Source organism: Corythoichthys intestinalis, chromosome 1, assembly GCF_030265065.1.
Source record: "Corythoichthys intestinalis isolate RoL2023-P3 chromosome 1, ASM3026506v1, whole genome shotgun sequence".
Lineage (NCBI taxonomy): Eukaryota > Metazoa > Chordata > Actinopteri > Syngnathiformes > Syngnathidae > Corythoichthys > Corythoichthys intestinalis.
In genome coordinates, this window is record NC_080395.1 from 22,939,313 (window position 1) to 22,955,260 (window position 15,948).

General features: G+C 37.4%; 1 protein-coding gene across 4 annotated transcripts in view; it reads left to right on the forward strand.

Moving 5' to 3' along the window:
• rbms1a (RNA binding motif, single stranded interacting protein 1a) overlaps positions 1-15,948 on the forward strand; it is a 50,622-nt gene that overhangs the window by 4,177 nt on the left and 30,497 nt on the right. For 2 of the 4 annotated variants that reach the window (XM_057838151.1, XM_057838158.1), the window contains exons 2-3: positions 1,499-1,659; positions 13,912-13,970. In XM_057838151.1, coding sequence (XP_057694134.1) covers positions 1,499-1,659; positions 13,912-13,970 — 220 coding nt within the window. The remainder of the gene's footprint in view (positions 1-1,498; positions 1,660-13,911; positions 13,971-15,948) is intronic. The other 2 variants (XM_057838162.1, XM_057838168.1) reach the window with 1 other exon arrangement.

A 15,948-nucleotide genomic window follows, 5' to 3' on the forward strand; every position in this document is an offset into this window, starting at 1 on the left:
ATTTTTCAGAGTGAGGCCAACGACGTCATGCATCAAGAGAGACAATAGCTAATAAATATCCTCACTCGCCACCCTGTGGTCTGGGGTGTGAATTGCAACCTGTCAAAATGACGGGTGGACTTCAGTTTTTTCCGTCACCGTTTTAAAAAATCGGTCAACGACGGAAAATATTCGGTTAACACGACCCCTGGTGTCGTCTTTTATTCGCGGTCTAGACATTATACCCATTTATGACACTAGATGGCGCCAGATATCATTGAAGTGATGTTCTGTCATGACAGATCTCAGCTACTCTCAAGTTTAACCGGTTTGCATTATTTTATTGCAATGTTTTTCCTTATTCAGATTTGTTTCAAGACTACAGTTACAGTTAGACTTCACTTTGATGGTTAATGCGGTTATCACAATTTTGTTGTTTTATCACAATAGTTTGGTTTATTTACATTTCAAAAACCAGAAGCCATTCATTTACAAATGTTATTGCACTTTAGTTTACATATTTAAATGTTCAGATATTAAGATTTAAATGAGGCAAAATAACATGCTTTTTCTCTCAAATATATTGTTATAATCATTTGTTTCAGATGTACTGTAATTATTTTCTGTATAAAAATTAATTTGGTGTTCAAATTTTTTTTCAAACTAGAGTCTTGAAAAAGAGGGGGTCGTCTTATAATCAGGGCCGTCTTATATTCGGGCCAATACGGTAAATACTCATAATTCAATAAATACTCATAACTTACTAATTTTTGACCATCGATCACGTGATTGTAACAAAAATGACATACCAATAGTGTACCATTTATACAATACTGTACATTATACTGTACATTGCACTAAACTGACACAGTGCAAGTAAATTTTCATCTACTCGACTGACCAGTAAATTTGCAGTTTTAAGGGCCACTGTGGTCTGAGTAAAAAAGTCAGCTGCTGAAACATCTGTAATAAATATTAGACAAAAGAAATAACTTAAAAAACAATGTTTTTTTGTTCCGTGCTTTTTAAAAGACTTAAAAAGAAGTACGGTACCAAGTCTATTCTTGCTGTGGTGCGTTGCTCTGTTTAAGAAATGTTCATACCACAACTCATAAATTTGTCTCCTGCTGAAAACCAACAAACAAAAACATGAAACTCACAATTTTTTTCTGTATCAATGTGCGTGCATCGTTGTTTGACGATTGATGCTTCACTACACATTCGATTGGTAATGTGTCAAACCCAGCATTTTTATTGTGACTTAAATGTCAAACCTCATTGGTATTTAAGACCGCAACATTCTCCCCAGCCCATAAGAAAATAATGCCAAAAAGTTATTGAGAGGCAGTTAAGACTGATGAAAAACATGAGGCATTCATGTGGAATGCATGCACAATTTGATCCTTCTTTCTGTACTCTTGGATGTTTTTAATCCCTCACAGAAGAGAGTTCCTTGTGATAACAGTTGACCAGGGTTTAAATGTGATTATGTGACTCTGGTAAAACCTCTGGATAACAGTGGTCCTCCTGTGCGCAGTCGTACCCCATGACTCCGTCCAGTCCCAGCAGCAGCAGCAACAGCAGCAGCACGGGTCTGGAGCAGCTCAGCAAGACCAACCTGTACATTCGAGGCCTGCCTCCCGCGACCACTGACTTGGACTTGGTCAAACTCTGTCACCAGTAAGTACAAAGTGCAAAGCGAGGCTACTGTATGTTTCCCCATGTGAAGTTTTTTAAAATTGTTATCTCGCCTAATTTTTCCTGACAAAAAAGTACCAAACCTGGCAGAATCCCACAACTAATGCGTCTTAGTTCAATGTAAATATACCGTAATTTTCGGACTATAAGTCGCTACTTTTCCCCCTCATTTTGAATCTTGCGGCTTATTTTTTGATTTATTTGGGTTAATAGCAGAGGTTGCGCTAGACTTTTTCGTTGTCTGTCATTTTGACTGACAGTGTCATAAAAATCCGGTCATAATCTATTTTTACCCGTCGCTTACATTTTTAAAATGATAATAATGACATATTCAATAGTATTTAGTTTTCATTCATTTTTAATTAATATTCTCTCCGAACAAGCTTAACAAGAGGCAAACAGACAGCGGAGTGCACCAATCAGCGACGGGCAGACGTGCCGTTAGCAAAGCGACGAAGGCAGGACGAGGGACTTGCGCGCGGAAGTAAACATACGAGGAGAACGGAGTTTATTCAACATGGCTAGCGCGAGACAGACTGTTGTCAATGTCTCGTGTCGATGTGTTTTAGCTCATTTAAAACTGAATTTACCGCGGATTGGAACATATTCTCGGCTCTCCCTCCATCCGTGTTGTTGTAGAGACGACTTTCGGCGCGCAAGAGTGACGTTGCTCGTGAAGAACACGTCACGCAAATAAACAAATCTGATTTGTCGACTGATTTTGTACCTACTCGAGAGGCTGTGTCCCAGACTTTTCTCTCAGTGTTTGAAAAATACAGGGAGAACAGTCTGGCAGTGCCAGGGAAACACACAGTTGCCTTGACATTTTTCCGAGTAAGGCCAACGACGTCATGCATCAAGAGAGACAATAGCTAATTAATATGCTCACTCGCTACCCTGTGGTCTGGGGTGTGAATTGCAACCTGTCAAAATGACGGATGGACTTCAGTTTTTTCCGTCACCGTTTTTAAAAACCGGTCAACGACGGAAAATATTCGGTTAACACGACCCCTGGTTAATAGATAACTTCATTTGACAGGAGGATCATAAGACCGTCATAATTATGACATGACACTAGAGCTGAAACGAATACTCGAGCAACTTGAATAACTCGAGTTTAAAAACTGATCCGAGTAATTTTATTCACCTCAAGGAATCGTTTAATTTTGCCAGCTCTAAGCATCACGTTTTGCCCGGACTACTTTTCATGCGGGACAACGCGCTGACGTCATGTGCGTAGAGGAAGAAGCAATAAAAAAAAAAAAAAACCTTACTGCAGCCGACAGCCGTTACAAACTGCGCCGACGTTGCTAAAAACTACGCCCGCATATTGCTACGATGGTAGCATGTACCGTCGGATGCGTGTACGAAGAATTAGATGCGAAATGACTTACTCGGCAGCGTTAATAAAAAAGCCGCCATCTTAAAGCAGTACACTTCTCAGTGCTCATAAATAACATTAACGTTACTGTCATTTGCTCACGTAACGTTATCCCTGCGGAGGGCTGGGTTTCTATTCATTATGACCAGGGGTGAAAGTGGGCGGGAACGGTCAGGAACCCTATAAGATTCAGTGCTGGAACGCAGTTCCGGTATATGGTGCTTTGATTCCGAAAGTATGACGGCAACTGTCATAGCGCTATGTAAAAAAAAAAAAAAAAAAAAAAACACAAAGTTGCCACACATGCATTTCATCTCCATGGAGAAAACGATCTACCAACATCAGATTTACATACACAAGTGTTAACAACAAGCATAATAAAGTGCTTGTGTAGCGTAATCCGTTTCCACCGATATTTATTATTTATTTTATTCCACGGATAGCATGGAGGTTTCACCAGCTGCTGCAGTTATCAGAGTCTGATGATGACGAGTCACGTCAATGTGCGAATGCACCCAGCAAAGCAAAATGCCTGGACTCATTTATCCGTTCAATTGGCTGACATACTGACATGTGATCACCAGGGATAGCTCTGAATGGTTCAAATGTGCATGTTTTCTGAAACGGTTAAAAAAAAAAAAAAAAAAAAAGGCAATGCAACAGAAAATGGATCAAAGCTTTAAGAGCAAGGAAAGACTACAGGCGGCTTATTTATCATATTTAGTTTTATTTGCTCTGATGGAAAGGTTCAGAACATCTTAGCTGTCAATGTGCACTTTGGACTTATATTAGTTCATTTATGTTTGGCTACTTATTCATTTTCTTATGATTTTAAAAAAGTCAATGTTTGCGCGATCTTCAAAATATATTCCATTTCACTCTGCATAATATGAGTCATTTGTACTTATTTTTCTGAATGTATGTTACTTTTTTCTTTATTATTAAAAAACACAAAAAAAGTAAATGTTTACGTTATCTTCAATTTTAATATACATCCTATGATATTAAGTAGTTAAAATTGAGATTTGGCATTTAGTATGTGAGGAAATGAGGGAAAATAAAAATTAAAAGATGGAGGTTGGGGCTATAGCCGTTTTTGTTAACTTTTATTTAGCAAATCATCGAATTAATACAATTTTGAATGAAAATCAGTTTTGTATGTGTTATAGAAATAACTGACCAAAAACAGTTTTCTTTGCACCCCCCACCCCAAAAAACAAACAACAACAACAACAAAAAAAACAGTTTTGGCTCCGTGGCGACCTTCACGTCGGGGAGTTCCGGCAAGAAATTCTAACCACTTTCACCCCTGATTATGACCACTGTCGATGCGTGGCCAACTCTTACATACAGGCTTTATTTAATCTGTGAAAACAGCGATGTAGAGTGATTAGGGTGTAAAATAAAAACTTAATAATGCTAACTGTCAATTTTAGCTCAGTAGTCATTGCTGGAAAAAATACCAAGTAGCACTGGTGCCTAATGTGCTCCAATACAGCACAGCATTTACGTATTTTGAACACTGCAAAAACTCAAAATCCTATCAGGACTTACAGTTTAGACTTAAGTTTTAAGTTTAACTAGAACTTACAGCTTGACACAAGGGGAAATTCAATTGAAACACGTGGGAAAAACACCTAACTTTTAAGTGAAGTGTGTTATCAAGCGTAATGACATTTTAGGAATTTTTTTATAAGATCTAAAAGTTTTTGAGTGAAAGAAGCGAATTATTTTTGTTTTATTATTATTTTTTTAGTCACATTTGAGATGCAATTGTTGGCTGTTTTCAATAATGTACATCGAAAATAAAGACATTGATTGACTGAAAATGGTTCAATATTAGATGAAAAGTCTTGTTTTCTCATCTATATTTGTAATTGCTCTTTACCTAAAAAAATGTTTTATCCGATTACTCGATTAATCGATAGAATTTTCAGTCGATTACTCGATTACTAAAATATTCGATAGCTGCAGCCCTACATGACACTATAATGGGCATTAATGAATGCTTATGACAGATGTCATTAAGTGTCATCTGGCAAATTATGTCACTCACTCCATTTATGTCCAGCTCGGCTATATTACATCCATTCAAAAATGACATAATTTGCCGAATGACACAAAATGACATCCGTCATAAGCATTCATTAAAGAGCATATGACAGGAGAAAAAAAGTCTTAAATAGCATTATTATGTGAATTAGAATCATATTTTGAGACGATTCGACTATATACAAAAATTTAGCAAAGCGCAGATGACGAGAAATTAGTCTTTTAATCTGCCGGTTAGCCACGCCTACCATTATAGGGCTCTAACGTCCCCAACAGGTGGATGACGTCAGCGGGTGACTGGGCTCATCTGTTTTACTATTCAGCCCATTGAGGGGGAATTATTCACAATGAGGAAAACGCGACAAAGAGAGCCGCAAAATATCATTGTTTCAGTCTCTCTACTCCAATATTTTTACAGGAGATTCTTTTTATCCAAGTATTTTTCCCCAATAGCTAAATAAATGGCTTGAGAAGGACCAGTCAGCCCGTCGAGGGGGAACTATTCACAACAAGGAAAACGCGACGAAGAGAGCTGCAAAATGTCATTGTTTCTGTCTCTGTACTTCAATATTGTTACAGGATATCCTTTTTATCAAAGTATTTTCCCCAATTGCTAAATAAATGGCACGGTCATGACAAATAACAGTCTTGTGCTAAATGGAATATGAAATAATAAAAATGCACTTATTCAGGACGACATGGCAAAATTACTCCATAATGGTCAAAACTGTCGACTTCACCTTTACTGTCGCACCTCCCGAACGATATTTTATGACACTTAAATCGGACGTAGGTTATTTTCCTTCCCCGGCTTCGGAGAATGTAAACAAACCAAGAGGCGTGACAGCTAGCCGACATGCTAACCCGAACCGAGTGATGTTTCAAAGTCTTCGAAGTGGAAAGTCACACATAACTAGCCCGGATTATTTGACATGACGACTGGGTTGTCGATTGTCTTCGCGGATCGGCAAACCACCCGGCGGAGAGCAATTTACAGTTCGTTCCCCGGAGGAGGGCGGCTGCAGTTGTTGTGCAGCTAACGTGCAGCTAATGTGCACGAGGAGAGCTTTTTACATGCCTATCAATGATCAAACGTACGTAGTCCTTTATTTTAAAAAAGTTTGTAGTGTTTACTTTGTAATCGCTGTATTAATATTTGACATAATACCAAACAAGATGTTTACTCACTTCCTCGTAAGTCCAATGGTCCCACAGTAGTAGGGCTTGGCCAATATCCACAGTGAATGGGAACCTTTTGAAACTCCAAAAAGGCGCACACGCCTCTCCCTCATAAAGCAAGATTTTTCTGCAGCTGTTTGGCTGGCGTGGTGCGAAAAATAAACGCATTAATCCGCAAAATCAGCTGAATCCTTAGTCCTCATACACAACAGTACGGCTGTTTAGTGAAGAGGACGCCTTCACCCGTACATGTCACAGCACCCTCCTCCTCAATGCAAGACCGAAGCCGGAAGTCACTCATTTTCATGGCGCGGGATTCAAAAAACTAAATAAATATAGCGATCGCTTCGACACACATCCAAGCGGTCCATATCATTCAGGAGCATAAAATACCGCGTGTATTATGAAATAAACATGCTTTTTCGTGTCACATGCACTTTGATGCTCATGGCAGTGTCATCATAACTATGATTATCTTTTGACCATATCTTCTGGAGCCACTGTGAAATGTGTTACCAAAATACCATAAGTAGCAATTAATGAAACAATTGGGACAGTAACTGAAGAAATAATTAGTACATAAACTGAATTTTGATTGTTATTTACATCTTTAGCACTGCAATGCATGCTAGGAGGCATGCTCGACAACAAGAGCTGACAGCAGAGGTTGACTGTCTCCCCTAAGAGAGCAGTGATGGCCAAATGAAGCTTCTTGAAGCAATGAAGCTTTGCAGCCAATTTATTCAAAGCTTCATGGTGTTCATTTGGTCCTATGATGCCGCTGTCAAATAAAGTGTTATCGGTTATTATCTTTTGGTTTAAATATACCATAATACAGTGAGGACAGCTGCGGCTTATAGTCCAGTGGTGGTTTATTTGTTGATTTATTTGGGTTAATAGATAACTTTATTAGGCATAAGAGCCATATTATTATGCCATAAGACAGTCATAATTATGACATAACACTATCATGGGCATTAATGAATGCTTATAATAGATGTCATTAAGTGTCATCCAGCCAATTATGTCACTAACTCGAATTGAACTGAATGTACGTCATGCTCGGATATTTTACAACCATTCAACAGTGAGATAATTTGCTGGATGACACAAAATGACATCTGTCATAAACATTCATTAATGCTCATGGCAGTGTCGTGTCATTATTATAATTGTCTTATGACAGTCTTATGTCGCCAATGTCAAATGTGTTACTAAAATACCATAACAAGCAATTAATGAAACTACTGGAACAGTAACTGAAGAAATAATTAGCACAGAACATGAATTTTGATTGTCACTTACACCTGTAGCGCTGCAATGCATGCTAGGAGGCATGCTGGACGACAAGAGTTGACAGAAGAGGTTGACTGTCTCCCCTAAGAGATCAGTGATGGCCAAATGAAGCTTCTTGAAGCAATGAAGCATTGCAGCCAATTGATTCAAAGCTTCATGGTGGTTCATTTGGTCCTATGATGCCGCTGTCAAATACAGTGTTATAGGTTATTATCTTTTGGTGTAAATATCCCAAAATACAGAGAGGACAGCTGCGGCTTATAGTCCAGTGCGGCTTATCTATGAGCAAATGCCGTTTTCGGGTTTTTGTAAATATAAATAAATTTGATTGATTGTAGTCCAAAAATTATGGTAGCCTAAACAGCAGAATGCAGGCTTGTACAGTGTGCGATATAGAAAAAAAAAACTCCCATCACGATAACAATACACCTCAATATAATACATTTATATTTATACAATTATTTGTTGAAAAATAGTTCAATTATGACAGCTTCTGCACCATTCACTTTATTTTTTAATTGACTTTAAACTGACCTGCTACAAAGTTAAATGCATAAAGTAGTGCTGCAACCTAAAACAATCAAATGTATACGGAAGCAACACAACAGAATACATATTTTTGGTCAAATTTAAAGATATCGACTTGTCTACTAAAACTTATTCTCCTTGGTTTGGAGTTTTAAGACTGAGCGTATTAACCCTTTCAGGGACAGTGGTCACTACAGCAGACAGCTATTCAAAAGTTGAAATTTAAGATATTTAACCCTTTATAGGGCAAGTGACTATCTATGCTCATTACAAAAAAATTTTTTTTTTAAATAATGAAGGATTATTGTAATTCTTATTTCATTGGTCATCTGTCTTCCGACCCGCTTATCCTCAATTCAATTCAATAAACTTTGTTTATCAGAGTCGAGGGGATGCTGTAGCCTATTCCAGCTAACTGTGGCCACTCGGCAGGTACACCCTGAATCGGTTGCTAGCCAATCGCAGGGCACAAGGAAACGAACAATTAATCACGCACACACTCATACCTAGGGACAATTTGGAATGATAAATTAGCCTACCATGCATGTTTTTTGGGAAGTGGGATGAAATCAGATTACCTGGTGAAAACCCACACAAGCAGGTGGAGAACATGCAAACTCCAGACAGGAGGGCCTGGGATTGAACCCTTAATCTCAGAACTGTGAGGTGAACGTGCTAACTACTCGGCCACCATGCCGCCCCTTATATTATTATATCATTAGTTATTATTATTATCATTAAAATGATAAATCAATACAATGTTAATTAAAGACAGATTAATTAAATTTAAAATGAAAAAAAGACAGAAATACACTATTTGTTATGGCCCTCAATAACACTCTAAAGGAGGGATGTCCCAATCGCTTATTTTTGCACCTGAGTCAGAGTCACCTGATTTTGAGAGTCTGCCGATACCAAGTTCCGATCGGATACAAGAAAAAAAAGTGTTTTTAAAATTAAAAAAAAAATTTTTTTTTTGTTTTAATGTTTTATTTGAACAAAAATTCCAAACATGTTACAGCGCTGTCCTTCTTCTTCCGCTTTTTTCAGGAGTGTTGCAAAGTATAAAACGGATATATTTTTGTTTCTTTTGGCAATGCCATTGTATTCCTGGATTGTTTTGTTACTTATTAGCCTTTAAAAAATACGAAAAATATAAAAATAAAAAATATTAAAACCCGCTCCTTTTCACCTAATTCCGATCCTCTGAAAAATGGCCCGATTTCTGATAACGTGATCGGATTGGGGCCATCCCTACTGTAAAGTACTGTTTTTCTCCACAGTACAGTATTTAGCTCATTGCTTGCAATTAACTGCAATAGATGTCCAATTAATTGATAAACTAGGAGGACACTGAATGCTCATCTTTTAGTGCCGTTGTCGGTGGTAGATGCCTAATCCCTTTCGAATGGGAGGTTCAAATAAATGAATGAATGTTCATTCGCTAACGCCCCCTCAAAAGAGATTGGACGTATGGGGCTGTCAATGGCAGCTAGTGACTTAACTGTGCAGGTAAGGGTAAAAAAAAAGTCATAATTCCGGCACGAAAAGGTTAAATTAGCATACTATCATTAATAATGATGTAGATTGTGTAGATTATACGTGTTGCTATTTTCAATTGTCTTGCATGCATTACTCACGTAATGTTGGCAGAGGGAGCCAATTGGTTAACATTGAGTGGCGATCGGGACATTTTCATGTGATTGTTGGTATTACTATGGCATATGCAATTAGAGAATGTAGCAAATTGTGCGTCATCTGCTGTCCAAAATGTGCAGTGCAGGACCAGGTCTATGGCAATAGTTACGATAGACATGTAAAATGTCAATAGATTTCAAATTTTGGCGCTGTGATGATATAAATATCATCATATCGTACAGCATTAGAGATGTGTAGAAAGCAATGACACTACATGATAAAGCAACTTTTTACAAGGTTGTGCCATTTTCTAAATGTGACAAAAATGTCACTTTAACCACTTTCACTCTTCAAATGAGATTTGTTCATTCATTCTGAAGATCAATTGTAAGGTCAGAGGTCACTGATCTCAATCTCAGAATGGTTAGTTTGAAGTCTCTGTTCCATGAAATTCTTATCATACACTGAAACTTGGAAGCAACACTAAAATACATTATTTTCCTAAACAGTCTTGGAAAGAAAACAACATAAATTCATTTGGAATTAATAAACCTACTCACAACTGGAGGTTAATTTATTTCCTAACAGACGACACTTGATCACGAGTATTTTTAAACCATAAATTTAGAATGTTGGCTACGCCTGTCAACCTGGAGCCCCCCCCCCCCCCCCCCAAAGATTGATCAATACAATGGATTTATAACTCAACGCACTTTAAAGGAAACTTCGGACTTAAAGACTTGTAGGCAATAATAAGCCACAATTGTTCTCTTTTACTAAAATATATTATTAGAAACACATAAAATATTGCCATTGATTTAAAAATCTATAATATTTAGTACATGTTTTGACCTATGGAGGGTGCCATGTTTTATGCGCACAATGGAGGCTCGGGGTGATGATGTAGATTGTCACCGTCACTAGACGAACACTACCGGGTTACTCCAATTCCCTCTTCGTGGCGAGACGTCCAAGTACCGAGTACCGAGTACTTACTATTTGTGTTTTATTGAGTCTTTCATTATTTTTTCATTGCCTCAAAATACTTTTTGCATGTGTTTCCCTCTCATACTTTTAAGCATTGTGTTTTCTTGTGGTAGCTTTAAAGCAGATTGTTGATCTGTTGACCACATTCGTCACGTAGCATATTTAAACCACACTTATTTGATATTACTACATTTGTTATTTTTTTTAAGGCATCTTTAGTATGTTCTGTCTGTATGCATCTAAACAAAACAAGCTGAAAGCGCACGGTGGTACTTTGGGTGTCAAAATCGCCTCTTGTAGGACGTTTCACCGGTGTAGCACATTTTGGCAGAAGTTTTTTTTTTTCTTACTGTCGTCTCGTCTTTCCTGTTCATTTTGCTTTTGCTGCTCGTTTTGTGAAATATCGACGGTGCTGTCATGCTCATTAATGTTCCTCTCGGGTTCATATTAAAAGGGTTAAACAGATTAAATGTTTATGTTGCAACAGTCATATTCCGGAAGCCCGGCAGCGTAACAATGTGACGTCACTGCCCTGCGACGTTAACAACAATGGCGACCTACTAGTTAACTAATTTTACAAATGGTATAAAAACGAAAACATCAAGAGGGGTTTCAATTAGAGATGTGCGAAATTTCCAATTTTTAGATTATTCGCGATTCGGCCACGGAAGATTCGAGAACGATTCACAAACATCCAAATTCCGATTATTGAAATATGCCAAGTAAAGCGGAACTAAAACACAGTCAGCGCTGTCTTCGGGACGCAATGAGGAGCGGACCAAGAGTAAACATCATGCTCAACTCACGGCTCTGGCTCAACTCATGCCGCTAGATAAAAAAACAATAATACCTGACTGTGGTTGACAGTCGCTACAAATTACGCCCACATAATGCTACGGCAGATATCACATGTATAAGGAAATAGATGCGAAATGACAGACTCTGCTGCGTTAGTAGCACATGTATAGAAAACTAGATGTGAAATGACAGACTCCCTGGCGTTAGTAAACAGCAGCCATCTTAAAGCAGTAAACTTCTCTGGAAGTTTGTTGTAGCGAACCTTCTGAGCAAACCGAATTAACTTTTTATCGAAAATACTCCTAAATGGCCAAAATCTTGACTTGAATGAATCTATAAATGATGAACCATTTTAAAACTTTCACATGTGAAAAGTAGACAGAAGGGAAATTATGGAATAATGGGAGCAATTTTAACAACTTTCGCAGTCGATTCACAACATTAAATTAATTTAATGTAGTTTAAAGCTGCGAATACAGAATGGGTCTTGAGTATTTTATTTACTGTTTTGAACTGTTAACTTGATAATGAAATAGTCGTTTAGTTAAGCCTGAGAGGATTTTTGTACAATTTTTGTAACTTATGAACAAAACATTAAAAGCAGCTAATAGCTGGTTGGAGCGGGGTGCATCAATAATCAATTTATTATCGAATCGTAGCCTCTGAATCTTAATCGAATCGTTAGGTGCCCCAAGATTCCCACCCCTAGTTTCAATATCAAATTATTTGAACTCATAATAAAGTTGATCTTTTAAGAACTATAAGCCTTTCTATCCGTATATGAGACGGCCACGATAATAAGACGACCCCCTCTATATCAAGACTCAAGTTTGAAAAAAGACTTTTTGAACACCAAATTAATTTTTTATACAGAAAATAATTACAGTACATCTGAAACAAATGATTACAACAATATATATGAGAGAAAAAGCATGTTATTTTGCCTCATTCAAATCTGAATATCTGAACATTTAAATATGTAAACTCAAGCAATCATTCGTAAATGAATGGCTTTTGGGTTTGAAATGTAAATAAACCAATATATTGTAATAAAACAACAAAATTGCAAAAACTGTATCAACCATCAAAGTGAGGTCTAACTGTAACTGTAGTCTTGAAACAAATCTGAATAAGGAAAAACATTGCAATAAAATAATGCAAACTGGTTAAACTTGAGAGTAGCTGAGATCTGTCATGACAGAACATCGCTTCAATGATATCTGACGCCATCTAGCGTCGTGAATGGGTATCATGTCTAGACCTCTAGTCTTATTTCAATGCAAAAAAACACCGTTTTATATTCGGGCCAATATGGTATTTGTAGCAATATGCAAAAACTGAGGCCCACGTACCAAATCTGGCCTCCGATGTAATCTGGCCCATGAGTATTAGAACGAGCCTGCTAGCACAGTGCAATGCATCACTAATACTACAAATCCCAAAAAGTTTTTTGAATTGCATGTCCCACTTTCTCATATCTTCAAGGCCAAAGCAACAAATGTTAACTCATTGGCTGCCAGTGACGGAGATTGACGTCCAGTCCATTTGGACTAGGAGGGGTTGGCATAGCAGTGATCCTTAGATTGATCAATTTGTAGTGAAGTGTACATTATTTCTTAGTGTTCAGCAAAAACCTGTATTTTATTGCTATATCGGGGCCTCTTCCGATACTAGTATCTGTATTGCTCCAACTCTAGTTTTACCATTACTAAAGAGGGAAATGTCTAGAAACTAGAAAGAAACAAAAGGTTTCTTAAAGATATTGAGTTTGACACACGTTTTTGTCCCAGGTTTTAATTATGGCCCAATTTTGAGTTAGACACGCCTGACGCCCATACTTGATCCTGTCGGTCACTGTCCATTGAGTTAGTGTGGTAAATGCCATAATTAGGCAAGTTTTGTCTCCTCTCGTTCCCCGCAAGAGTGATGCATTCAGCCATGTAACCAGCAGCAGCTGTTTGTGTCCTTTTGGCTTGTTTTGTTCCTGCTCCCAATGTTGTTTGCCAGCACAAAGCAGAAATGAAAGCGCTTTTTTTTTTTTTTTTGTAGCAACAAGGTCTGAATGGTGATGTCAGCTCGCCATTCAGTCTCTTTGCGCACGTCTGTGTGTGTGTCTGAACAAGCAATTTGTTCCACATTTTAGGTTAAGGTTTGTGATCCAGCAAAGGCTGAACAGTGTACAATCATTTCATCCACTTTAATTCGCGCTAATTAGCGTTCAATTGGTTTACTCTGTTGGAAATAAAAGGTCGTGTTTTTGGAAAGTGCTTCTGCCAAGAGATACAAAGGCTTTCAATGCATTGCTGATTGGATACAAGGACTAACGCGGGTAAAAGCAGTTCATTTACAAAATTGTCTGCATTTTGTGTGCGTAGGTATGGCAAGATTCAGTCAGCGAAGGCCATCTTGGACAAGACAACCAACAAATGTAAAGGTTAGTAAAGAATTATTAACCCTCACAGGTCACATTTAACTCATTGGCTGCCATTGACGGCGCTTAGACTTCCAATCCATTTTGACTGCCCGCCTAACGCTGTAAGTTAGTATGTTTACATGGACAAAATTTCTGCAGTCCGATCAGCGTTCGGATTAGAATTCTGATCGGGTGCTCTGTGTTCCTGGACATTCAAAATATTGATCAGGTTAGGTCTTGCCATAGATTTCACTATCAGTTGACGAGACCCTGGGCTCGGGGATGATCCGTAGGGGGCCTATTTTCAAAAACCTGAAATTCAAATATTTTCAAATACAAAGCCGCTAGCGACTTAAAACCAAAACAGGCACCTCCCTTAGGTTTATATGGGTCTCCATGAGCAGCGACATAAAAAAATTCAAAGTCGTTCCCTAAAAAATATAGATTTTTTTTTTTATACAAGTATAACAAAACTTAAAATGGCTATAAAGCTGTCAAATCTGATGCTAGATGCACAACAATCACCAAATGTAGAGATAATCACCTATATTTTCAGGATCAATAGCAATATTTAACATATTATAAGTAATATAAGTAATATCATAAATTTTTGCCCAAAATAGCAACTTAATTTTTTAAAATTTAGTTTTAGTTTTCAGCAGCTAATAAATCACTCAGTTTTCACACAAGAAACTTAATCATAGCAGAGAATCATCTTAATTTTCTCAACAAAAGCAAAATTGGCATTTTTCTACATACAATTACAACTTATTTAGGCTGAATTCCGATGTTACAATCGCCTCAGCACGGAGACACGTCTTCACGGCTATCTGGCCGTCGTTGTTTTTGGCTTGAAAATGTTACATAAAAAAAAAAAAAAAAAGAGAGAACACTTAAAAGGTGATTTTTTTTTTATGGATGCAAAAATGTCTAAATTACTACTTTTTTGCCAAAAACGGGCAGTTGGCCAAAAATTACCTGATCATTTCCATGTAAACTTATGCAACTGTGTATGGATACAACATGGCGGCCTCGAGTAATTCGATTAGAAAAAAGCTTCGAATGAAATTTTGCTGCTTCCAGTATTTGTTTAATTAAAGTGCCGTTGTAAAGGTTTGTTTTAAAAGTGTTTGCATTTATTTCTTTTGATTTGGGTGGATACATTGCCCTCTAGTGGCAACAGTGAATGTGACTTAACTCATTTAACATGGCTGAATCCAGCTGCTCCCTGTTAAGACTAACATGAGGTACGTTTTTGTTTGAGATGTTTTTTTTAATGCATTCAAAATTTAGTTTATAGGTATATTAAACTGTTTTTTTTTTTGGTGGGAATATGTGTTTGAACGATTTGTTAACAGCATTGTCGAAAAACGTTAGCATTTTATAGCATTTAAGCTAGCGTACTTTTGCTATGCAAGTTCGCCAACTGTTCTTTTGTTGTACTTAGATGCTCATTTATTAATTTTTTATACAGTTTGAGGCTAAGATCAGGTATTTGATTTTTTTATGTTCCTAATCTGATTACTCAATTATTTGAACGAACTAGTTTATAGATTAATCGACTACTAAAATAATCGCCAGCTGCAGCCCGACAATACACATTAACGTTATTTTGTGTATTTTTCCCGTTTTTCTACCATCAAGTCTTTCAACTTTTTAAAAATTGTCACCAGCAAGCAACGTGTTCGTCTCATATACAGACTAGTTTAGTCATGCGCAAGTTGCGCCTACCTTGTCTTCCACTCACTTGGCTTCTACTAGCCTCCGAGAATAAATCAAAAAATGTATATACTGACATCACAGGGAAGGACGGTTTTTCAAAATTTTGGAAATAAAGTGTTTTCATGCACGCCGATCAGATTATCAATCGGCATAAACCACCCATTTCATTTGGAATCTTGATTGGAATGGGTTGGATCGGGTTAGAGTATTCCAAATGAGGTGTGTACATGAAGCATTTTTATTCAGACCTGGTTTTTAATCCGAATAAAAGTGCCCA